The sequence below is a fragment of the Microplitis mediator genome, chromosome 3 (genome assembly GCF_029852145.1).
Source record: "Microplitis mediator isolate UGA2020A chromosome 3, iyMicMedi2.1, whole genome shotgun sequence".
Lineage (NCBI taxonomy): Eukaryota > Metazoa > Arthropoda > Insecta > Hymenoptera > Braconidae > Microplitis > Microplitis mediator.
Genome location: NC_079971.1, coordinates 3,748,054 through 3,773,482, shown reverse-complemented (window position 1 = coordinate 3,773,482; position 25,429 = coordinate 3,748,054). Strand labels below are relative to the sequence as shown.

The 25,429-nt window shown below is 29.2% G+C and overlaps 5 protein-coding genes across 8 annotated transcripts in view; 4 read left to right on the top strand and 1 right to left on the bottom strand.

The window, feature by feature from the left end:
- The first annotated feature begins 985 nt into the window (after nucleotides 1–985).
- Nucleotides 986–9,838, top strand: LOC130664402 (cyclin-dependent kinase 12). 3 transcript variants are annotated; one of them, XM_057464238.1, is made up of 8 exons: nucleotides 986–1,398; nucleotides 1,936–5,071; nucleotides 5,138–5,342; nucleotides 5,419–5,687; nucleotides 5,773–5,865; nucleotides 8,802–9,069; nucleotides 9,190–9,307; nucleotides 9,384–9,838. In XM_057464238.1, the coding sequence occupies exons 2-8, from the start codon at nucleotides 1,944–1,946 to the stop codon at nucleotides 9,644–9,646; spliced, it is 4,344 nt and encodes a 1,447-aa protein (XP_057320221.1). In that variant the 5' UTR covers nucleotides 986–1,398; nucleotides 1,936–1,943; the 3' UTR covers nucleotides 9,647–9,838. The 3 variants fall into 3 exon arrangements, with proteins under 3 accessions (XP_057320221.1, XP_057320220.1, XP_057320223.1); XM_057464237.1 differs by lacking the exon at nucleotides 986–1,398 and adding an exon at nucleotides 1,602–1,749; XM_057464240.1 differs by lacking the exons at nucleotides 986–1,398; nucleotides 8,802–9,069; nucleotides 9,190–9,307; nucleotides 9,384–9,838 and adding exons at nucleotides 1,605–1,749; nucleotides 6,862–8,244.
- A 260-nt stretch (nucleotides 9,839–10,098) lies between these two features.
- LOC130664404 (DNA endonuclease RBBP8) lies at nucleotides 10,099–14,254 on the top strand. The gene is made up of 4 exons (XM_057464243.1): nucleotides 10,099–10,396; nucleotides 11,209–12,463; nucleotides 13,376–13,487; nucleotides 13,573–14,254. The coding sequence occupies exons 1-4, from the start codon at nucleotides 10,297–10,299 to the stop codon at nucleotides 13,729–13,731; spliced, it is 1,626 nt and encodes a 541-aa protein (XP_057320226.1). The 5' UTR covers nucleotides 10,099–10,296; the 3' UTR covers nucleotides 13,732–14,254.
- An 882-nt stretch (nucleotides 14,255–15,136) lies between these two features.
- LOC130664406 (corrinoid adenosyltransferase MMAB-like) lies at nucleotides 15,137–17,308 on the top strand. Its single transcript, XM_057464245.1, has 3 exons — nucleotides 15,137–15,323; nucleotides 15,412–15,769; nucleotides 17,066–17,308. Exons 1-3 carry the CDS (start codon nucleotides 15,247–15,249, stop codon nucleotides 17,279–17,281), a joined length of 651 nt encoding a protein of 216 aa, XP_057320228.1. The 5' UTR covers nucleotides 15,137–15,246; the 3' UTR covers nucleotides 17,282–17,308.
- A 243-nt stretch (nucleotides 17,309–17,551) lies between these two features.
- LOC130664405 (ribosome maturation protein SBDS) lies at nucleotides 17,552–19,583 on the bottom strand. The gene is made up of 2 exons (XM_057464244.1): nucleotides 19,297–19,583; nucleotides 17,552–18,240 (listed from the first exon to the last, which is right to left on the bottom strand). The coding sequence occupies exons 1-2, from the start codon at nucleotides 19,425–19,427 to the stop codon at nucleotides 17,613–17,615; spliced, it is 759 nt and encodes a 252-aa protein (XP_057320227.1). The 5' UTR covers nucleotides 19,428–19,583; the 3' UTR covers nucleotides 17,552–17,612.
- A 128-nt stretch (nucleotides 19,584–19,711) lies between these two features.
- LOC130664403 (protein phosphatase Slingshot) overlaps nucleotides 19,712–25,429 on the top strand; it is a 47,588-nt gene continuing 41,870 nt past the window's right edge. The window contains exons 1-2 of one of the 2 annotated variants that reach the window (XM_057464241.1): nucleotides 19,712–19,948; nucleotides 21,449–21,501. In XM_057464241.1, the coding sequence (XP_057320224.1) occupies nucleotides 19,892–19,948; nucleotides 21,449–21,501 (110 nt within the window). In that variant the 5' untranslated portion in view covers nucleotides 19,712–19,891. Of the gene's footprint in view, nucleotides 19,949–21,448; nucleotides 21,502–24,494; nucleotides 24,954–25,429 lie in introns of those variants that run through there. The other variant, XM_057464242.1, reaches the window with a different exon arrangement.

The window sequence follows — 25,429 nt, the reverse complement described above, 5'->3', positions numbered from 1 at the left end:
GTTTTTGTCATTCTTAACCAAACAAATACATTTTATGATATTAAATATTTATAATTATTGATTATTATTTTTTTTATTTTACAATTTAATAAATAATTTCTTTAAAAATATATATACAGTTGTAAATATGAAAATTTTTTTTCACATAAATTTTAATTTCAAATTTAAATAATTAATATAAATTAATACTTACTTTGATATTTAATTATCATTGCAAACATAAATTTATTAATCGTAATTTTAATTATTAAACTTTTGAATTAATTTTTATTTTAAATCAAAGTCGGAGTAAAAAATTTACATATTTGAAAAATTTTAACTGTAGATTGTTAATATAAATTAATAATTACTTTGATATTTAATTATCATTGCAAACATAAATTTATTAATCGTAATTTTAATTATTAAACTTTTGAATTAATTTTTTTTTTAAATCAAAGTCGGGGTACAAAATTTACTTATTTGAAAAATTTTAACTGTAAATTATTAATATAAATTAATACTTACTTTGATATTTAATTATTATTGCAAACATAAATTTATTTATCAGAATTTTAACTATTAAATTTTCAAAATAATTTTTTTTTAAAATCAGCCAGCGAAATAATTTACTAGTTTAAAAAAAAATTGATTTAGAGTTTTTTAAAAAAAGTTATATAAATAAATAATGAACTCTGTTGAAAAAAATTAATTTTTTATTAATTTTTCAAGTTTATAATTTTTATTTACAATAAAATAAATTAATTAGTGCTAATTAAATAATAATAATTATAAATTTTATACGCTTTTCATTTAAATAATTATTTAAACATAAAAATGATGAAATTTAAAAAAAATGAATAATTTGAAATTCAAATAAATCAAAAGTAACTTAAAAATCCCGCCAATTTTTAAATTTACAAAAAATATTTAAATAAAAAATTTAAAAAATTTAAAATGAAATCATAGCATTAATTATTTATTTAAAAAAATTCAAAAATTCAAAAACAAGGAAAAAAAAAAATAATAAAAGTGATGTAAGATAAAAATATCAGATGGCAGCAGGATCGTTTGCTCGGACGAGGAAACGATGACGACGTATCAATGGTTAATGGCTGCTGCCCAGCACAGCACTGAAACCAGCAACTAAATTCATATGAAGAATAAAATCCATGATTAATGATGCAATCAATTGTATAAAACTTATGAAAACATGATTATCTAACAATAAAAGCACTAAAACAAGACTATACAACCGCGTATTAGTACGGTATTATTTAAAAACGTGTGTTTCTTGGACAACGTATAAGAAATCATCTACGAACGTATAACCGTTCACAATCATCAATCACCATTGGATACTGGCCCGATGCGAGTAATCATCAACCACGGGACCTTATCACTGGATAAATATTGCACGTAAGTCTCTTGTTCATTATTTTCATAAATTTACCTACAGTTTAATTACAGTTTTCAAATTTTTATATTTTTTATTTAAATACCATCGGGCTACTCCCTTTTTATGTCCTATACCTCCACCATTCAGCAATGGCGGCTCTCATTTCTCCCGAACCGTAAAAATCCATCCTATATATTTTTTTTTTAAACCTTATTTTCTTGACATCCTCAGCAATTGTTGGTTAGTTTTTTTTAAATTTACCAGTGTCCCAGTTTTTATTCAAATCCTTGATTTATTTATTTTATATCATTATTATTATTTAATATACCGCACTGTCGGTCTCTGTGTGCAATGTATGTGTATTAGCTACTGTAAGTAATTGTATACGTGTAAATATATATATATATATAAATACATACATGTGTATACGGGTACTGATAGCTGATATTAATTTAGTAGTCAGTCTTGATGTTTTATAAAATAATTTATTATTTTATTTAAAAAATAAAAAAGTGATTAAAATAATAATAATTTTTTTTTGAATGAATTTGTTACAGTAGGTGACATGCCTAGCAGTCGCGACATTGAACGCGCCGATCGTAATGGAAGATTTAAATCACGTCGACGTGACAGTGTTGGTAGTGATATAAATCGTCATAGTTTTGATAATAATGAAAAGAGACATCGTAGACACGGAAAAAGTGGCAGGAGTTCTGGTAAAAAAAAGAAAAAACGTTCGCGAGACAAATCTTTAGACGGCGGAGTTCCGCGAATCGCTTCATCGGTTGTTAAGCCGCTTGTTGAGTACTCGGATGTAAGTAGTGAAGATTTATCGGGCCCGGAAGCTGGTGAAATACAATCGGAAGAGAGTCGTGGTGGTAACAGTTACACGGACGGTGAATTGGGTGAACGTTTGTTGAGAGCCCGGTACTATGGTAACAGCCCAAAACGACCGGTTGGAGGCGGACCTGGAGCTGGAGCTGGTGATCTCAGGGCATCTCCGATCAGCATGTCCCCATCGCCCCCGATGCATCGCCATCAGAGACATTACTCGCCGGTTGAAGAACCTCAGCAGCAGGTTGTACACGAGTCCCCGGAATATCCGGAGGAAACGCGTCGGTACTCGAGGAGAAAAGAGAAGAAGCATAGACGGGAGAAGAAGAAAAAAATAAGTCTTAGTCCTAGTAGCTCGAGTACCTCGAAGAAGAGGAAGAGAAAGTCGAAACGTGCGTCAAGGAGTCTCAGTCCTGAGATTATTGACGAGAGGGATCATGTTATTATTGAGGAGAGTCCGGTACATGATAAAATAATGGAAAAGTGGCCGGAGTCACCGCCTTTGCCTTTGAAAGACGACACATCACCAATATCACCCGCGACACCTGTTAAATATTCACCTCATCAGCAGAGGTCGCCCAGTGATATGGATCTTGAGTCACCCCAACGTGATGAACACAACGTAACACCTCCGACGATGATCATGTCCAGACGAACTGAGTCTCCTCACACTCCGCTGCTGCCACCGCGGCCTATTTCCCCGGAGAAGGCTTACTCGAAGCACATGAGTCCTGAGATAATTAAAACAAGTCCTAATATACATCGTATTCATCACAGTGACAGTCCACCGGCGACGAGCAGCGTTCGTAGACGACACAGTCCCAGTCCTGCGTCGAGACGACGGGAGCACAGTCCGCCGAGAAGACGAGAATTCAGTCCAAGTCCTGTATTACACAGGATGCGACACTCTCCTAGTCCACGACGCCGTGAATTTAGTCCCAGTCCTACTGGACATCGTCGCGGTCGCGATCCCAGGTCCTCGGGGTCACCTGCAAGCAAACGGAGGAGGCGCGAAGACATGATGAGACATCGGCATCATGAGCGCGAGCGTAAGGAGAAGAGGAAGACGAGAGTAATGAGAAGTCCTATGAGTCGCGGGTTGCCTCAGACGATGTCACGTTCCCGATCACGCAGTCCCGGTAGGTGGAGAAAATTATCACGGTCACGGTCTAGGTCAAGGCGACGTAGTCGTACTCCGAAGAGGTCTCGCTCGCCGGGAAAATTGCAGCGTTCGGTGAGAAAACGGTCAAAGAGTCCTCGCAACAGAATACCCTCGCCTACGCAGCATCGCACACGCGCCAGAAGTCCCATGAGTCTGAAGGCCATAAATTTACGCAGTCAGGCAAAAATTAATGAAACGACTTTATTTGCTGAGATGGTAAAAGACAGAAATATCAAGGAATTGGCTTACAAGAAGTATCAGGCAGCTAAAGAGAAGGAGGTAAACAGCCAGGACGACGTCCAGATTATTGAAGGAACTGACGAGAAAGACGGCAGCAGCACGTCCTTCGACAGCAAAACTACAGACAAGTCCAACGGACGCCCGGATTCTAAATCTGTTGAAGTTGTTGATATTCCTGTGCCGATTCCCGGATCCGCTGAGGCCACCACCGAAGCTCTGACTCCTCCACTTCCTAATCCACCAGCTTCGGCACTTCAGGCTCCTCCGACTAGTGTACATAACTCACCCCTGCCACCCAATAATGGTCCTTTGTTACCAGTTAACAATGCCGTTAATCCTCCAGCTAAAACTCCACCTCCTCCTCCGCCTCCACCACAACCAGAGTCAACTCACCCTGGCCAAGCCCAAGTACCCACGACAGTACCTGTTATTACTGGAAATTCACTAGCAACTCCAGTAGCAAGTCACGCTGTTGGATCTCCAGCAGTCACGTCATTGTCATTGACTCCGACTCCGACTCTGACACCAACGATATCATCATCAGCATCAACATTACCACTGACACCAACAAATGCCATTTCAAAATTCAATACTCCCAATAATTTAGTTCCAATTAAATCAATAGATCCTCCAAAGACGCCGTTCATTCAATTTAAAACAGCAAAGTTATCAAAACTTCCTTTACCACCAGGTATAAATCAAAACGATTTAGAGAGCATCGATTCTCCGCCAAGTAGATCACCAAGTCCTCAAAGATCTTCTGTAAAAGTTGGCGCCACTCCGACAAAACCGGGGGTCAAGAAAAGTATAACGGAGCTGCCGATGCCGCCTGTTGTCCAGGGCACTGATGACTACAGCGGCGAGGACGATCCTAATGCGACGCCACCACGAGGTACACTGGACCGCGTTGCACCCAAGCCAAAGCTCAAGCGACCTAAAATACTGAAGAAGAGAAATTCTCGTAACTGTCATGTGCCAATGTCTGCTTCGGGCGGGAAAGACTGGGGCGAGCGGTGCGTTGACGTCTTCGAAGTTATTGCACAAATTGGTGAGGGTACTTATGGCCAGGTCTACAAGGCACAGGACAAACGCGCGGGGGTTCTTGTTGCGCTGAAAAAGGTCAGGCTGGAAAATGAAAAAGAAGGATTTCCAATAACTGCTGTCAGGGAAATTAAAATCCTGAGACAGCTTAATCATAAAAATATTGTCAACCTCAGGGAAATAGTCACGGACAAACAAGACGCTAAAGATTTTAGAAAAGACAAGGGATCATTTTATTTGGTCTTCGAGTACATGGACCACGACCTGATGGGTCTGCTGGAGTCGGGAATGGTTGATTTCAACGAAATGAACAACGCCAGTATAATGAAGCAGCTGCTAGATGGACTAAATTATTGCCATGGGAAAAATTTTCTGCACCGTGACATCAAGTGCTCCAACATCTTGATGAATAATCGGTATGTATTTTTTTTACGCGCTGAGCAGGTGATTTAAATCTTTCTAAATAAAATTTAAATTTTTAGCGGGGAAGTTAAATTAGCAGACTTCGGTCTAGCTCGACTTTACAACGCAGAAGATCGTCAGCGACCGTACACAAATAAAGTGATAACTCTGTGGTACAGACCACCCGAATTACTTCTTGGCGAAGAACGATATGGTCCCGCTATCGATGTCTGGAGTTGTGGTTGCATACTCGGTGAATTGTTCTGGAAGAAACCACTTTTCAAGGTAAAAATTTAACCCCAGTTTAAATTTTTCATTCAAAATTTTTCTGTTACCACCAAAAATAAAATTATCATTATAGGCAAACATGGAAGTGATGCAACTAGAAATGATTTCCCGTGTTTGCGGTACACCGACACCAGCAGTATGGCCTTCTGTGATAAAACTTCCACTGTGGCATACTCTTAAAGTAAAAAAGACCCACCGTCGGCGATTGAGAGAAGACTTTTCGTTTATGCCCTCGACGGCACTAGATCTCTTAGACAAAATGCTAGAGTTGGATCCAGAAAAACGTATCACTGCTGCTGATGCACTTAAAAGTGCCTGGTTAAAGAATGTTGAACCAGAGTGGTATGTTATTATTTTATATATATTTTATATTTAATATATATTATTATTATTATTATTATTAAATGATTTATTTTAAATAAATTAGTATGCCTATTCCTGAGCTGCCTAAATGGCAAGACTGTCATGAACTTTGGAGTAAAAGACGACGTCGGCAGCTACAAGAACAAGAGAATGCGGGGTAAGTTATCGTATCTGCCATTTATATATTTAATATAAATGGCTATTGTTAATTACATGTAAATTATAATGCCAAGATTTTTAATTATTATTATTATTATTATTATTATTTAATAAAGGGTGAGTATATTAAATATATCAATGACATATATTATTGTTTACAATAAATATACTCACCCATTAGCTTACTTGGGTTGTGTTGTTATTAAATTTTAATTTTACTTGGCATTTATTTTTTTTTTTAAATTACGATAAATTTTTTTTTGCGTTTAGATTTAATATAAATTTGATTTGATTTGATTTGATTAGTTAAGTAATTAACTTTAGTTAATTAAAATAAACAAAAAAAATAAAATTGATCTATGAAACAGGAACAAATAAAATAATGACAAAGTTCTATATTTAAAGTGTATATTTAAATAATGATATTATTTGTAATGTATATTTACATAGACAATAGTTAGGATTACTATTAATTGTAATAAATATATAAGTTGATATAAAAAAAGTATTTAAATAAAAGTGTAAATATTGGATGGAAAAAAAAGATGTTTATAACTTTTAAAATGTAAAAGTGTAATTGAGATTTACACTTAATATTTAAGGCCTCATAAATATGTAAATAAGGGACAATATTGTTTGATATATGTAGAATTTATAAATATTAAGTATATTAATAAGAGATTTAAAAGAACTTGTGTAATCAAGTTAATTAATAAACCAATATTTATGTTATTGTAATTAAAATTGTTAATTATTGTTTTAGAAAAATTTAACATAATTATTGGGACCTACGCTGATTATTTTGCTAATTTGTAATGTGAGATTTAAATAAAATTATTTGCTCTCATTATAACTTAACAATAAAAGCGTACGGATTAAAGTTACTGTAAAAAAAATTATATATATTTATTTATGTTTATTGTTTTTATTATTATAAGTTTTATTTATTTTGGTTGAGTTTAAGTTTGTTTTATATTTTTTGTTTCTTGTATAGCTTAAATTGAAGCCATTGAGACACAAGTGTGCAAGAGTTTGCTGGATAAATTCCATTATCACCTGGATATAATCTTCATCAGTCCAATTAGCGCCTCCATCAATATAAATTCATAAATATATATATACATAAATATGTGTATATATATAAATAAAATTGGATCGTGTAATTATTTTTAAGTACGTGATATACTTTTTTTTGTCTCCACAAATATAATAATTATATCTATTAATTAATTAGTCATATATATATTAGGGTGGTCGTTAAAAATTCAATTTTCTCAGACGCACGATCAAAAGCTTCTTTTCAGTTGAAAAATACCTGGGGAATTTCGTTTTTTCTTTTTAAGTCAAAAGAACACGTGGCTCAGGACGATCAAAATTTTTCGATGCAATCGCGGTTTTTTTTAAATATCTCATGAAATATGCAGATTAAAGGAAAAAATCATAGGAACAATTTTGTAGGGAATTAAATTCTTGACAAAAAAGGTCACATTCATTTTTTTTATAAAATGTGTATTTACGAAGATATTTACAAAAAACTTTTTTAGATCTTAGCAGTTGAGCATTTTAAGGATTACGAATGTTAAAAATAACATTTTTCTAATGTATATAGAAACTATAACGAGTATTAATGATTGATATGTTATGAGTTACGAAGTTGTCTCTATTTAAGAAAAAAAGTCATTTTTAACATTCGTAATTCTCTAAATGCTCAATTGCTAGGATCTAAAAAAGTTTTTTGTAAATATCTTCGTAAATACACATTTTATAAAAAAAATGATCATGACCTTTTTTGTCAAGAATTTAATTTCCTACAAAATTGTTCCTATGATTTTTTCCTTTAATCTGCATATTTCACGAGATATTTAAAAAAAACCGCGATTGTATCAAAAAATTTTGATGATCCTGAAGTTAGCAGACATTAAAAAATTTTTGAATTTTTGTTTTTCGACAATTCAATTGCAGAAAAATAAAATAAAAATATGCACATGTAGAAAATTTTAAAAACTACAGGTGCAATTTTTTCAAATATTTTTTTTTTATGTTTTATTGTCTAAAAAAAAATCCAAAAATTATTAGACGTCTGCTAACTTCAGTATCATAAATTTTGATCGTCCTGAGCCACGTGTTCTTTTTACTTAAAAAGAAAAAACCAAATCACCCACGTATTTTTTCACTGAAAAGAAGCTTTTTATGGTGCGTCCGAGAAAATTTAATTTTTAACAACCACCCTGATATACATACATATATATATATATATATATATATTTTTAAATTAAAAATTAATACATGCATTACCTTTTCCACTCCATTTTTTTCCTAATCGAAAGATTAAACGAAAAAGGAATGAGGAAATAATAAATTTTGAAAAAAGAAAAAATTGATAAGAAAAAAATGTAAATAAACATATAAATATATAAGTTAAATTTGTGCCGCTGAAGATTAAATGGATATGGGAAGTATAAATAATTAATTAAGCGTTTTTTATTGTTATTATGTATTATTATTATTATCAATAATAAATAAATCAATAATAAATGATAAAATAATACACGTATTTATTTTAATTGTGGACGATAAAAAAAAAGTAAATCATTGCTTAATTAATATAATTATGAAATATTAAATAAAGCTTTGGTGTTTTATTTATATATATGTAAAAGCAAACAATATGTTTCAGGAAATAAAATATGTATATATATTTTGGCTTTAATGGAACATATTTAATAAAATATGTAAATAGGTAATTAGTTTATTTTGTTTTATTATTTTTTTCTTTTTCTTTTTCTCTAAATTTTTTATAACAACAATAACATTAATTGTAAAGGATTGTAAAGAATTTAATTATAAGGAATAAAATAAATAAATAATTAAAGATATTAACGAAATTAGAGTTAATTAATTATTAATGGGTATTATAAATATTAATGGTTACAGATCATCAAAAAGACTTAAGTTAGAGGCGGGATACAATTCGCAGTCAAATTTAGAAGGTTTATTCGAGAGTTCTTTTGCTGTCTCGCCGTCTTATTACTACAGTCCAGCCAAGCGAACTGGTTCTGGTGCTGGACCAGGGGTCAAAGATAATTTAAATCATGACATGGAAGATAGTCTTGCCAGGAAATTGAATTCCCTAGCTGGTGCTCTAGGTCAAGGCAAACCCATTCGTGTTGATGACTTGATGTCTCTCCGCGTCGACAATCAGGTAAATTTAAAACAATTATATTTATATATTTTTTTTCCATGAATTTATCATGCCCTCAATTGATTCCAACTCAGCAACTCTTAAATTTATCACTAAATAAAAAATACTGATGATTTGCAGAGTGATCCGAAAGCTGTACAACTGGTATCAGAATTACATACAGAATTACGTCTGGTAGCAAATGCACGACCAACTGGTCAACTAGAAGCACACTTGCCACTACTGATTCCTCCTGCAGGTAAATTATTTATTTTATTTTACTATTCAGTATCTTACTAATATTTAAATTTAAATTTAAATTCAAATTCAAATAGAAATCCATTCAAATCAAAAAGGTAATTTTGATGCCCATGCAGTTTACGCTGGAGATGATGCTGTAAGTTTAGGGCGATGGTCACAGCTTGCAACTGCTGGTATTAAGACAGCATTGTCTGCTCTTATGTCACGCTACGCTATGGATAATTATAAATCCCCGGTGACGAGCATCCAGCATTCGGGTAAATTGACTGGAGCCTCACAGTCACAGGCTATTTTTCCGCCACCCTCTTCGTCTACGCAATCTGCATTTGGTTCTTAATATTATTTTTGACATATATATTTTTACGGTTATTACGTCACATATTAATTATTGTCTATGGAAAAAATATAAGACATTTATAACGCGAATTTTAATATTTTATTTATCTAGTACTTGAATTATTTAATTACAATCCAATAATTTTTAATAAACCAACTTTGTAATATAATATAAATACTTATATTAATAAATAAAATTGTAAATATATATCTATAAGTATGAGATATTTTTATTTCGACTAAGATTTATAATAAATAAATTATTTAAAATAATTATTGTTTGTTTTTAAATGTTTTTAATTACCTGGACTTGGAGTTGTGTTTATTTTACTCTTGTGTGCGCAAGAGGTTAAAAATGTTGGTACGAGTAATGAGTTTTTATAAATTTTTATGTTGGTAATTCATATATTTGTAAATTTATTCAAAATGGAGGCTCGTTGTTTAGTTTATTTTTTTTTTATTTACAAACAGGTGAAGAAATTGAGTTCAAGTAAATATTTATTTGATTAATGAAATTTAAAATAAATAATTTAAAATAAAGAGCTTGTTAGTGAATTTAATTAAATAAGAATGATAATTATTTATACTTATGGACGTATGGAAGATTTTTGGTTATAATTTTTTAACACAAGATCTGAAGGTTTTTAAACAATGAATAATAATTTAAATTATTTAAATAAACGTCAAGCGATTTTGAAAGCTGGTACTGATGTCGAAGAAGCTTTGAAAGTTATTTTGAATACATTTAAAGGTTAGTTTATATATTTTATTATGATCTGGCAAAATTAACTATACTAAAGATAATGATACTGAAATTATTTATGATACTGAAGTTAGCAGACGTCTAATAATTTTTGGATTTTTTTTCAGACGATAAACCATAAAAAAAAAATTGCACCTGTAGTTTTTAAAATTTTCTACATGTGCATATTTTTATTTTATTTTTTTACAATTGATTTGTTGAAATACGAAAATTCAAAAATTTTTAAATGTCTGCTAACTTCAGGATCATAATTATTTGACGTCTGATAATTTTTGGATTTATTTAAAAACGACAGATTTTTTAAAAAATTCTACTCAGTTTTTTCCATTTTCTACATGTGCATATTTTTAGTTTTTTTTATGAATGTAAATGTAGCAGACATGTGGGAATTTATAGATTTTGAATAAATAAATAAATTAAAATAGTGAAATTTAAAAAAATGCGCGCACTGATTTTGCAATTATCTGACTACGTATTTTGAAATTTTTATTTTACTTCCTTTTCTTTCATTTATTCAAAAATTTCCAATTACCTGCTAGATTCACTCTCATTTTTTTTGTCATTCATTTAGTGATTGTTCACTTCCGGTTCATCTAAAAATATTTTAAAAAATTCCACTCATAGTTTTTTCCATTTTCTACATGTGCATATTTTTAGTTTTTTTTTTTTTTTTAATTAAATCGTTGAAAAAAAAATCCAAAATTGTTAATTGTCTGCTAACTTTGATCATTAAAAATAGCTGATGATTTTTTAGTCCAAAAAAATACTCTAGTAAAACTTGATAATTATTTTCCCAACAGGTTTTCAAGATGATTATTTGTCACTACTAGAAGATCATCAACAAATGAAATTAACTCTACAAAAATTACAAGAAGATAAAAAAAATATATGTGGCCATGATAATAAAAAAGCTGATGCTCCAGTTAATTTATTAAGCAATAATAATAAATCATTTATAAATGATTTCACTATCGATTCCGATTCACCGGGAGTTGTTGAAAATACTCAATTAGAATCTCGCTCTAAAATAAAATTAAAACTTTTGGACAAAAAAAAATTAAATGGTAAAGTAAAAAGTCCAGTTAAAATTAAGAGTCCTGTTAAAAGTAATAGAAGTCCCAGTAAAAGTGGAGTCAAGGAAAATAGAATACCAGAGTTGACTATAAATCGTATTACTTCTGTACAACAAAAATTATCCGACTCTAAAGTTGGTAAACTAGGACTTAGTAAGACTGATGTACAAATAAGTTTGACACCTTCTGGGAAAATTTCACGTCAAAGTAAGTTGGTGTTGACGCAGCCTAAACGTAAATTGTTACTGACTAATCCAGATGAATCTCATAATAATAATAATAATGACAGTACTAATTATAGTAAATCAATAATAAATCCAGATGATTTGAATTTTGATACAACGTTGTTTGAAATTCCTTTCACGCAGGAAAAAACTCCTGAAAAAAAATCACTGGAGCATCGAGAGGAAGAAAAAATAGTAGCAAAAAATTACAATCCTTTTAAAAATCAATCGACTCCTAAAATAAATAATGCGAGTGACAGAAATAAAACCGCCCGAGTGGATGAGTCTCAGTCGCTCATCAGGTCGGTTAATAAAAAATCAGTGGAGAGAAAATCTCAGAGTGAAATCGCGACTTGCATCACTCAGGACTTAAACCAGACTGATAATATAAATGAATCGGATTTTTTTTCTCTTGATAATAACGTTGACTTTGAGTCCCAGGACTTGGACTCGATTAATTTGTCACCTGATGAAACTTATTGCGATGACGCAGAGTCTATTTTGAAAAGAAAAAAGGCTGTTAGTGATAATAGAGATGATGCGGGTACTAGTGGAATTAAAAGAAAGTTTGAGGCTATTGCTGGTCCGTCAAATGTTGATAATAAAATAAATAATAATAATATTAGTAATAAACTAACGCCAGATGAGTTGAAAGAATTGGAAGTCGTTAATATTAGCGACTGGGACACTGATACTTCGAGTGATAAATGGCCAAGTACTCCACTGAAAAAACGTGTTCCTGTTGATAGTTTTGATCGGTAAATTTATTATTATATATTTTATAATATATATTATTAAGAGAATAAGGAAAATTTTTTCCGGCCATATCTATATAATAGAATCAGTTAATGTTTTATTAAATGTGGTATCGTCAAAAAGGTATTTTGAATTTGTGCTTTTTCATGGTTTCAACTCTTTTTTATTGACAAGTATTGAGATAAATACATTTATCTATATCATTTGAATTACATTTAAATTACGCGGGAAAAAAGACGATCTTGTTTATTTTCTTTAAATAAATTAATAGTTTAATTATTCGGTCACTGAATATGACTAAATACACACAACTATTATATATATAATTAAGGGGATACGCTACCGGACCTCTTTCTCACATTCAGAAAAATAAACGGGACTATCTTTGTTGCACTCGTAGAGTAAATGAGAATTTTAAAACAATTTTTCTTGGAGACGAATTAGAATTTTTGAAAAAAATTTCCAAAAAGTTTCCAGTGTTTGCCCGTGAATTAAATTTAATTGAAAATCGGTTACCGTTACCCCTTAAGAGAAAATAAAAAAATTTAGTCTATGCCGTGTCTTCTATGATAATAAAAATTAAAAAAATTTAATTTGGTATCAGTGAAAAACAATATAGTAGACGACTAATAAAATAAATGTGACCGTGTAGATTTTTTTTAAAGAATCCCATGATTATACAATCATCGAAATCAATAAGTTTGCGAGTTAATGATAGGATTTTTCTCATTAAATTTAAATGATAAGAGAAATAAACAAAAGATTCTAGAGTTGATTTTCGAGTAAAGATTTTAGTAAACAGTTAAATTCAAATAAAATTTTATAAATTTGCTAGTAACACTCGGGCAGTCACGTAGTGGCTGACGTTGCTCGTTAAGTATTTTAAATAAACAAATCATTATTTTTATTTTTAGAATACCAGAGAAGAAAAAAACCAGCCCACAAAATGCTTACAAAGGTGACGTAGTTCGTAAGAAAGACGAGCGAGCTAAATTACGAGGCTGGGATTGTTCTGATTGCGAAAAGGTATCACTGATAATTTGATTAATTTAATTACTAATAAATTTATTCATTTATTTATTTATTTACTAAGTAATTAAATTTTTTTCAGTATTATAATACCATAGGATTGAGTGAAAAAGAAAAAAGAGAACGTAAAAATCAATGCTCACGTCACAGATCAAAATTTAATGAACGATATTATACACCACCTGGTTTTTGGGATCCAGTTTTCCCTGACACCATCGACTCGAGTCAAGAAAACAATTGATTATTATTTATTTTAATTATTTAAATTGTTGTAAATATGTAATTGTAAAGATATTAAAATTATTTTTTCATAAATAAATGGTTATATATAAAGAATAGACTGATTCAAAAAAATCGACTAATTTTTCTTTTCTTCATTATATCGAAAATATTGTTGGAAATGACGAAAAAAAAAATGCTGTGAAAGTTTGAGCTCTTAATATTAACAACTGCCGCATCGCAATTTTCTATTTCCCGTTTAAATAACATGGGAAAATTTATTTTTTAAGCTTTGGAATTTTGTAGCTCTCGGTGGGATCAATACTTTTGAATGTTCAAGACATATTCTTATGGGAAATTTGACGCTGTACAAAAAAGGTCTCTTATAATTTTTTGATATTTTTATTTCTTCAAAAGTTATTCAAAGTTAAAGTTAGATTGACGATAAATTTTTACATTTTTTAAATTTTTTGACGCAACCATCAACTTTATCCGAAAATTTCAGAGGACATTTTTTGTAGAGCTTTTTATTTCCTACAACTTATCTCCGAGAAAATTTTCGATATTTCTCATAAGTCGTAAGTTATTTGCAATTAACTGAAAATTTAATATAATTAATTTTAAGCAACAAAATTTAGATTATTTAAGAAAATTTTCAGTTAATTGCAAATAACTTACGACTTATGACAAATATCGAAAATTTTCTTGGAGATAAGTTGTAGGAAATAAAATGCTCTACAAAAAATGTCCTCTACAATTTTCCGACAAAGTTTATGGTTGCATCAAAAAATGAAAAAAATGTGAAAATTTATCGTCAATCTAATTTTAACTTCGAATTACTTTTGAAGAAATAAAAATATCGAAAAATTATAAGAGACCTTTTTTGTAGAGCGTCAAATTTCCCATAAGAATATGTCTTGAACATTCAAAAGTATTGGTCCCACCGTAAGCTACAAAATTCCAAAGCTTAAAAAATAAATTTTCCCATGTTATTTAAACGGGAAATAGAAAATCGTGATGCGGCAATTGTTAATATTAATAATAAGAGCTCAAACTTTCACAATATTTTTTTTCGTCATTTCCAACAATATTTTCAATATAATGAAGAAAAGAAAAATTAGTCGATTTTTTTGAATCAGTCTAATAAAAAATATACTAAATAAATGTATATTAATTTTTATCAGATAAAAATCGCGTACCTTAAATGAGGAAACGACGGTCTTTACACTTCTTGATTCCGAGAAAGCTTTAATTAAATTAAATTAAGTGTCAATAATTAGTATCCTCTCAATAATTAAGTCTGTTATTTTAATTATTCATCATTAAATAATTTAATTAGTAAATATAAAAGGGAGGGGATGACGATTAGATATTTTGCGCGCTGTATTAAATTTGAATGAAATTTAAATGATAGCAAGTAATATTTGAAAATTCAGTCGATAAAATAGATTTGAAGAGGATAAAAAAAGGTGACGTAAAAACGTGAGATTTAGTCGTTAAATAAAAATAATATAAATAAATATAAAGTATATAAATAATGGAATTAATAAAACATTCGTGGAAAAAATATTTATTTTTATATAATTCACAGTTGAATCCATTAATAAAACAGCGGTAAGTTTGTTGGAGTGAGTATATAACCTAGATAAACAAAATAATTCATTATTGATGATGAAATAAAATAATTTAATAATATTTATAGAGCAAACAATATAAATCTTCATAAAGCATTTATATCAAGGAATACAAGTTCATTAACAAATAAAAATGACAAGTCGATGGAAGATGATGTCATATTTAATGCGATAGGTGTAACTGATGAATTGTCTTCGTTCATTGGACTTGCACGTGAGTTTGCTTGCGAAACAACAGTTCAACATCCTTATGTTGATAAATTAAAGCGAGTGCAGATGATATTATTTGATATTAATAATGCAATTACCAAGATACAAAAATCAAATAAAATTAACTCTTTTAAAATAAAACATACCCAAGATCTGGAAGAATGGATCACTGAGTATGCTAATCAGTTACCGCCACCAGAAGATTATATTATACCGGTAATTATTTTATTGTTGTAATTCATTTATTTTAGCGCGCGAATTATGGGAAATTTTAATTGTTTACTTATAAACATGATACGGAAGTTATCAGACAATCAACAATTTTTAGATTTTGTTTTTCACTAAATGAAATACAAAAAAAAAACTAAAACCAAAAATATGCATGATCCTGAAGTTAGCAGACATTTAAAAATTTTTGAACTTTCGTATTTCAACAAATCAATTGTAAAAAATAAAATAAAAATATGCACATGTAGAAAAATGAAAAAACTACAGGCGCAATTTTTTAAAATATTTTTTTTTTATGTTTTATCATCTAAAAAAAGTCCAAAAGTTATTAGACGTCTGCTAACTTCAGTATCATAAAATATGCACATGTAGAAAATTGAGAAAAATCTAGGTGGAATTTTTTAGAATATTTTTTTCAAAATATTTATAGTTTTAAAAAAAATCTAAAAATTATTTTAAAAAAGATCTGGAAGTTAATAAACAATCAACAATTTTTTGATTTTTTTTTCATTAAATGAATTACAAAAAAAAAAGCTAGAAATAAGCACATGTAGAAAATTGAAAAAACTCGAGGTGGAATTTTTAAAAATATTTTTTTTTGAATAATTATGAGTGTGAATGAAACTGACAAGTGGTAATTTTTAACATTTTGAAATTAATAAATAAAATGCAAGAAGAATAAAATTTTAAAAATGCGGATTCAGACTAATAAAAAATTAGTACGTGAATTTTTTTTAATTTCATTATTTTAATTTATTTAAAATTTATAAATTGTCTCATGTCTACTACATTGACACTCATTAATAAGGCAGTGTTACAATTCTACTCACAACATCTCTACTCAAGGGAAGTAGTTACAGCTCTATTCACTCACAACTTTACTCAGCCTCAACTCTACTCACAGTTTTTTTTTACTCAGGTTTAAATCTACTCAGCGACAACTTCCCTCAGCTACAACTCTACTCACAAAGAATTGCTATCTTATCGATAGGCTAAAATACGTGAGTAGAGTCGTAGCTGAGTCCAGTTGAAGCTGAGTAGAGTTAAGCCTCAGTAAAAAAAACTGTGAGTAGAGTTGAAGCTGAGTAAAGTTGTGAGTGAGTAGAGCTGTAGCCCTTCCCTTGAGTAGAGATGTTGTGAGTGGAATTGAAACACTGCCATTAATAATTTATCGTTTAAAAAAATTCAAAAATCATCAGACGTTGGCTGACTTCAGTATCATTTATAAACTAGTATGTATATTTTAATAAAATAATATTTTAATTTATCGTTTTATTTATCTAGGGAGGTGGAAAAGCATCAGCGTCTCTTCACGTAGCGCGAACAATATGTAAACGTGCTGAAAGAAGTATAACGCCACTAGTTTATAAAGGATTTTTAGACAAAGAAGCTCAAAATTATTTAAATCGTCTCTCGGAATTTTTATTCACCGTATCACGTATCGCTGCTAAATGTGATCAACGCACCGAGAGTATTTATATACCTCCCGCCGAAGCTTAAAACAAATAAAAAATATAAAATTACCAATTAAGTCTTTATATTTATTTCTATTATTTTTTTTTATCCACTTTAATCTACACTAGTGTCAGACGCTCGAGATTAAAAGACTAGGTGTTTTATCAATCATACCGTCAATTATGAATCATAAACCAATTAAATGTATCATTAATTCTATTGATTAAGTTTATAAAATTAATTATAAATAAATGTATTTATTAATTAGTGTCAATAATTTATCATAATTATAAATGAGTAGTAAACTAATCAAGATTCTGTAGAAAATATTTATTATTTAAATCAAATACAAATCTCTTCGTCAGACATTCAGTACTCAATCCAACTTTTTATCCCCTTCAGTGACTTCTTTGAGATCCAGCAGCTCGACGGTACCCGCGCTCTTGGCCTCAGATCTCACCAGCTTGTCAATCTCTCGGTACTGACCAGGATCAATAAGACACGTCAAGTTCAAGCTCCCGCCTTCCCATCCCTCGTTCTCGACTTCGCTCATCAGCGGGCCCATTTTCTCCCTCAGTTTCTTTGCGTTCTTACTGTGAATTATAACGCGTACTCGCATTCGCGAGCGTTCCAAAGGCAAGACTTCCTTAAGCTTTGGAATTAACTCCAGCGCTTGCTGCTTTGAGTTATGGTTCGGATTTACTGAAAAATGAACATCTTTCATCGCCTTCTCAATCATCGAAACCGGGTACGGGCGTTTGGTATCAGGATTTACACACTTGTCGGTAATTATCGTAGCAATGTCTTTGAAACTTGAGTCCAATGCTGAATGACGTTCTTTATCAGACACTTGAAGTTCTCCTTTAGATAAAATTTCTTTGCAAATCTCTGTCTGATTGTCGTTACCAAATGCTGCAATCAAATCTTCTTTCTTTGCAACTTGACCTTTTGAGACATTTGAAAATACTGTATGTGTCTGTAAAACTTCATCAATATCTTTTTCTCTAGAATAAATAAAATAATTTTACCAATAATTACTGATAACAAGGTGTCAAGTATCTGCTACCATTTAATGATCATGAAAAAAAATAAAAAAAAAAATTATTTGCAGCAAATTACGTGATACTGATGTTAGCCGACGTTTAATAATTTTGAATTTTTTTTAAAACGATAAAGTACAAAAAAAAGTATTTTAAAAAATTGCACCTGTAGTTTTTTGAATTTTCTACATGTGCATATTTTTATTTTTTTTTTTTTTGCAATTGATTTGTTGAAAAAAAAAATCCAAAAATTATTAGACGTCAGCTAACTTCAGTTTCGTTAAATTACCAGACAATTAACAATTTTTAGATTTTTTTTAAACAAATCAATTACAAAAAAAAAAAAAACTAAATATATGTACATGTAGAAAATTTTAAAAATTACGTGCAATTTTTTTTTTATAATTTATCGTTTAAAAAAAAATCCAAAAATTATTATGATCCTGAAGTTAGCAGACATTTAAAAATTTTTGAATTTTCGTTTTTCAATAAATCAACTGCAAAAAAATAATATAAAAATATGCACATGTAGAAAATTTAGAAAACTACAGGTGCAATTTTTTCAAATATTTTTTTTTTAATTTTTCATCGTCTAAAAAAAAATCCAAAAATTATTAGACGTCTGCTAACTTCAGTATCATAAATTATTAGACGTCAGCTAACTTCAGTTTCGTTAAATTACCAGACAATAAACAATTTTTGAATTTTTTTTAAGCAAATCAATTGCAAAAAAAAAAAAACTAAAAATATGTACCTGTAGAAAATTTTAAAAATTACGTGCAATTTTTTCAAATAATTTTTTTTTTATAATTTATCGTTTAAAAAAAATCCACAAATTATTAAACGTCGGCTAACTTCAGTATCATAAAATTTATTTCTGTAAATTTTAATAATTTGGTGTAGTTGTGATTGAATTTAAATATTTGTTGACATAAAATGTGACGGTAGAATTGATCAGTAGTACTTATTTATGTCTCCGTCATAAATGCGTGGTTATTAAATAAAATAAATAAAACTTACAAATTATTACGCCATGAAATGACTTTATTTCTGTAACAAGCGATTTCAAAACGCTTGCCAGTTTTTTTCATTCTAACAACGGCGACATTTGTTAATCTTATTTGATTTGTCGGTGTGAAAATTTTCGACATGACGATGGAAAATACCGTGAATTAATTAATTAATTATTTCAAGTGCAGGCTGCAGTTTATTTGAATTAATTATTCAATAAATAAATTTTAATTAGTTTATATTTACTTTTGCTGGTACGTATTATTGGTTAGCACGTTTTAGTAAAAACAATTTATCAATTTACTACGTAATGCGCAGTTTGAATATCCTTTTAATTTTTCTGCGCATCTCTAGCGGGAGAATTTTAAAAATAGTTAGCGCGCATGCGCGCCATCTGTCAGCTGGCGGACTCTGACGAGAGAATTGAAAGCTACGGATCCAATGAAAGATGGACGTTGGAGACGTGATGCCGTTTGACGTCCGCGAAATATGATAGTTTTATTAGTCCTGACGTTTAAATTATCCTGACGTAAGTTAATTTTAGTGCGAGAAATAATCGCGCTTAAAATAAATCCTGATTACTGTCAAAGTGGATAATAAAGTTATGGCTTTGGTGACAGTGCAACGCTCGCCGAGTGTCTCCAGCTCGCCCCAGAGCTCTGTAAGTTTAAATATTTATTAAATAATAAATTTAACATCCCATTATTATTTAAAACCCAACTTCCGGTTCCTTGACAGACAATAGTCTCCTATTTAAATAATTAAATTTTTAAAAATAACCGGGAGCTTTAAATCTCACCAGTGTTTTGACAAAGGATGCCAACTTGTTTCGCGCTCAGGTTTTATTCGAAACAAAGGCCTATTCCTTTTCTGGTTTTATTGATTTTTTTAATCGACTTGTTGACAGTGACTTGCTATTAATTATAATTATTATTACTATAGATTTAATAACTCGTGATATTAATTTTAAATAATTATTAACAACCGGCCGGTCCAAAGGCGCCATCAGGAATGTCATGACTTTTTTTTTTTTATAAACCGACGCCCCAAACAAAAATCCTTTTATTTTTATTATTATTTTTACTTTTAAATTTAAATTCGCGGAAAAGGGAGATTCTAATATTGGAACTCTGCGAGTATATATTTATAAAATATATATATTTAAATCAGTTAAATAAATATATTTTATAAATAAAATATAATAAATATTGATAACTTGGCGAGCATAAATAATTATTAATGCCAAGTATCATTAAAATTAATTTTTAAAAAATGAAATAAAAATAAATATGTCTCATTATACAAATAATGAGAAATTTTATTTAAATTAATTTAAATAATAAAACTGTTCAATGTCTGTTATTTGAAAACGCATGTTGTTTTTTTTACAAATGACGTAATTATTGTTTGGCGTTGTCTCAAGTTAAATCTACAAGACAATTTCTAGTATGTAACACTCGTTTGTACACATTAAACATATGAGTACGTTAAAATTGCGCACGAGCATAGTAAACTTTTTTCTCTTTGTCTTTTTTTAATTCTTATTGTTCTTGTTCTTGTTTTTTAAATCAGTTTGCGCTCAACGCTATTGGATCTATCGAGGATACAAATTTATTATAATTACATCTGTGTTTAATTAATGAAAAATTCGCTACGTAAAAAATCGAGTGATGTTTTGTGATAATGAAAAAAAAAAAAAATTTTAGTGACAGAAATTTTTTTTTTTTATAAAAAATGTTTATTAGTTTTTATTTGAATTTAAATTGTCATGTGAAGACAATGATTTTATTGAGAAATAATTATGTGATGGTTTATCTTTTACCGAGTCCAGATGTTTCATGTTTACATTCTTGTCATCATCTAAATAATTATAATAATAATTATGATGTAGGGTGTCGACGGGCACGTCGGTCCCATACGATCCAACTGAGATACAGTTTGGAGATAAATGTAAAATAATTTTTTAATATTTATTATTTTTAGTGTTACTAATTAATGATTGAGAGCTGATTGAATCCAGGTTGATTTAAAATTGTCTTTGACCTAGTAGGATATTTATAATCCGTTCAATCGTCGTAACTTTTTGACCTACTTATATATATATATATATATATATATATATATATTTTATTAAATGTTTGGTTTTTTTTTGTTCTTAAAGGATTCTGGAGCTGGAGCGCCGACTGATGAAGAGGATGCTCGTGGTTGTAAAAGGTGAGATTTTTTTTTTTTATAGAAATTTAATGATTGTAAGAAGTAAATTTTAATTTTTTAAGGGGGATAGCCACTGTGAGGATCGAAAAAATAGGTGATTTTCGGGAATTTTTTTGACTGGAATAATAAAAGAATTTGGGGATCGGTTTTTTTTATGTTATAAAGTATACATTGAAGATAATTCTCCTAAATTTTCATTAAAAAATATCATGTTGTTACAAAGTTATAAGCATTTTTGTGGAGCACCAAAAAAATTTCCCCCACCACGGTGTCATCTTTAACTCAAAAACGGATTATTAGAAAGAAAAAAAACAAACGGCGTTGTAATCTGTATGCATGTGGTTATCGTTCCACGTAGGAGATTTTGAAAATTTGGATTTGAAAAAAAATGGCGACATATTAAAAATTTTTTCGTTTTTTTTTCTCATTTTTTTGGATTCAAACAGCCCTAAAAATCTTAAAAATCAAAATTTTTAAAATCTCCTACGTGCAACTTTAGCTACTGAATAGACGAATACGAAAAAAAAAAAAGTTGCGAATCGGTTGATATTTATGCAAATTACAGATGCCACCAGTTCAAAAAAAGTAGTTTCGAGAAAAACGCGTTTAAAGTTTTTAGTCGATGCAACGGTCAGTTGATGTGCTGTCAAAAAAATGACTATAACTTGAAAAATATTCGGAATTTTCATATAAAACTCTAGATACATATTTTTGAACATATACACTTTAATTTAATAAAAAAAAAAAATTTTTTTTTTTTGAAATTTCACAGTGGCTATCCCCCTTAAATGACTTTTTAAAATATTTAAAAATGGCGCGTTTTTTTTTTTAATTGCAATTTATAAAAAAATTGTAATTGTTTTAACCCTGATTAAACAACTGAATACGACTGAATTAAAAATTTTAATTCTGTTATATTCTGCCGAATTCTGCAAAACGGAATTCAACTGAATTTAAAATTTGAATTTGAATTTGAATTAAACAGAAAAAACCCGATTTAAAAATTTCAAATTCGTTTCAATTCAGTTTAATTCAGATTCAGAACCAGAAATTGGAGAATTATTTTCGAATTAATCAGAATTAAACCGAATAGAATTATTTAAATTCGTTTTAATTTTGACAAATTCTGGTTTTCCTGCCGAATTAGACAGAATTCATTTTTAAGTTAGGTACCGAATTAACAGAATTTATCTGAATTAAATAGAATTAAAAATTTAATTCTGTTTAATTCGATCGAATTCAGTTGTTTAATCAGGGAACTTATCATTCAAATAAAAAAGAAATTTAAACATTTACTTGGATATATATCTATCGCGAGTATGCCCAAAAGGGTGAGGAATTGGCCTCCGGTCGGCGGAGGTGGACTTAGGTCTCGTTACATTAATTATCTATATCTATAAAATGATGTCTTTTTTTGAACGCATCAATTAAAAACTACTGAATATTTTGACATGAAATTTACCCCACAAAATTATTCGTATTTCAAAAGTTTTTAGTGATATGTTATATGTCTGCTACATTCACTCGTAAAAAAATTATTAAGTGAATTGTAATTAATTTCCGCTTTGCAAATAATTGCTGTATAAATATTTATTCTTTTAAATTAAAAATATTTAACTCTAGAATTTACGAAAATAATTTTTTAAAAATAATATTAATTGTTATTTTAAACTTGAAATATTTTCTTCCATTTCTTTGTTAATTTCAATTTTTTTTTTTTTTCAAAAATACATTGAAACAACTAGTATAATAAAATAAATTGATCTGCAGATTCAAAGAGAAAGTATCTATTAATGTTGATAACTTAAAAAAGTAGCAGTTAAAATAAATAATTTTATCATTATTGTAATTTAAAATCAGTAAAGAAATAGTCATTATATTTGTCGATTTAAATCTTTTAAATAATCACTCGAATCAAAGATGCATGAATAAATTATTTTATTAAATAACCCAATGTAGCTTTCTATTCTCTATAATTTATAAAAAACTCTAAATATTTATAAATAATAATGAGTAATTACAAGGTAAGCAAACTAAAAAAAAAAAATCTTACTTGTAATGGATCATTATCTATCGACAAGGCTAAAATTATTAAAAATATCTGATAATGATAGTGCTATTTAATTAGCGTCGTGTCTTGATGATGATTCACTCACATCAATGTCTCCTTTTAATGCCTGATTATACTCTCAAACGTCAATCGTTTTGTACGTCACGGTATACCTTCTTAAACTACCGCATAATATCTTAAAAATTAACTCTTTAAACTCGCTAATAAGTGCTACGAGAAAACTCTAGTGCAAAAAGTATTAAAAGTAAGTTATGTCCACACCGGATTTTTTAAAACTCGACAAAAGCGAAAGTCCAATTACTCGGTTATTATAATAGTCATTACCGTACACTTCTTATCTCCTCACCATTTAATACTTTTTAACTTTACCTCTTATATACATCGGATTTTTAAATACCCGATTTATTTTATTTTTAAAAAGCCATTGAACTCCCGCTAAACATTTTATCCAAATTCGCGAAACCGTTATCTTTTTAATCTTTTACCCACTTCCTCATTCTTTTTCGGTCTTGTTATTATTATTTTTTTTTTTTGACTCATCGGTCATCAGTTTCCTTGTACTCAAATACCGGCTCACTGATTTAAAGGTCAATTACCCCAATAATAATAACAATAACAATTAGAATAACAGTGACCTGGTCAATAATTATCACTGGTATCTTATGTTTTACAAGCTCTCATATATAAATATATTTTTTAAGGGGGGTTGTACAGTTGTTTGTATTATAGTATTGTATATTCATATATATATTCATATATATATTTGTATGTAGTCTTACAGACCGACTGGCTGGTTGGTTAAAACTTCTCCCTCCATTTTATACAATACAACTTTAGATCTGGGTATACCAGTTCTTCGTCTTTAGCCTTTTCCCTTCGTCATCAGTCGCCTTGCAACGTTCGCCTTGTTCACATATATTGTTATTTATATTTATTTAATCTTAAAAAAAAAATATACAATAATTACTCCAATTATTTCAATTTCACTTTCAACTGCCAGTGATTTCATTAAAAATAAAAATAATTAGCACATTATGTGATTATTTGAAAATATTTTTAGTGAAGTTGTCAGATTTGAAAAAAATACGTGCTCCATTTAAAGTGTTTTGTATATTTATCAAATAAATATTCTTGGATGGATAAAAAGAGCTACTGGATCTTAAGTAATTACGCGTGTTGATGTTAAAATAGTTAAAAGTTATCTGTTGATAGTGATGCAACGTAAAAAAAATGCTTGCATTGAAATTAAATATTTTATGTTTATCGTTACTATGGATGTTATCAGTTAATTGAAATTGGATCAAATGGTTTTTCAAAACATCATGAGGAATCCCGGATTCCTCTTTGAACACGCAAGACATGGATACATTCAATATATTAGGTAATCGTTTTTTTTTATCAATAAACAAATATTTTTATTCATTATTTACTTTATGTAATTATGTTGCAATTTTATAAACGAGTTTCATAAAATTATTGCAGTGTTAATTTAAATTATACATTTTTTTTAAGCGAACAGGTTTAAAAATTTAATTATTTATTTTTAAAATCAAAGGTTGCTGATTTTAATTTTTGTGTCAGTGATAAATAAAATTTTTTTTTAAACGAGTGTGAGTGTAGCAGACAGCGAATTTGAAATTATAAATAAATAGAGTAAATAATTAAAAAAAAAATATTTACAAAAAATCCTCTTATTAATTTCAAAATTTTTTAAATGCGCGTTTTTTTTTAATTTTATTTTATTAATTTTTTACTCTATTAATAATTTTAAATTTGTCTGATGTCCGCTACTATAATACTGAAGTTAGCTGACGTCTTATAATTTTTGTTTTTTTTTTTTAAACAATAAATCATTTA

Excerpts from the sequence above, each read along its gene's own strand:
- LOC130664402 (XM_057464237.1), top strand. Across the intron at positions 5,072-5,137 it reads AACATCTTGATGAATAATCG|CGGGGAAGTTAAATTAGCAG; the intron begins GTATGTATTTTT and ends TTAAATTTTTAG. Across the intron at positions 9,308-9,383 it reads ACTACTGATTCCTCCTGCAG|AAATCCATTCAAATCAAAAA; the intron begins GTAAATTATTTA and ends AAATTCAAATAG.
- LOC130664404 (XM_057464243.1), top strand. The coding sequence starts at position 10,297 with ATGAATAATAATTTAAATTATTTAAATAAACGTCAAGCGATTTTGAAA. Across the intron at positions 12,464-13,375 it reads CCTGTTGATAGTTTTGATCG|AATACCAGAGAAGAAAAAAA; the intron begins GTAAATTTATTA and ends TTTTATTTTTAG. Across the intron at positions 13,488-13,572 it reads ATTGTTCTGATTGCGAAAAG|TATTATAATACCATAGGATT; the intron begins GTATCACTGATA and ends AATTTTTTTCAG.
- LOC130664406 (XM_057464245.1), top strand. The coding sequence starts at position 15,247 with ATGGAATTAATAAAACATTCGTGGAAAAAATATTTATTTTTATATAAT. Across the intron at positions 15,324-15,411 it reads AATCCATTAATAAAACAGCG|AGCAAACAATATAAATCTTC; the intron begins GTAAGTTTGTTG and ends TAATATTTATAG. Across the intron at positions 15,770-17,065 it reads CAGAAGATTATATTATACCG|GGAGGTGGAAAAGCATCAGC; the intron begins GTAATTATTTTA and ends TTATTTATCTAG.
- LOC130664405 (XM_057464244.1), bottom strand. The coding sequence starts at position 19,427 with ATGTCGAAAATTTTCACACCGACAAATCAAATAAGATTAACAAATGTC. Across the intron at positions 18,241-19,296 it reads ATTTCATGGCGTAATAATTT|AGAAAAAGATATTGATGAAG; the intron begins GTAAGTTTTATT and ends TATTTATTCTAG.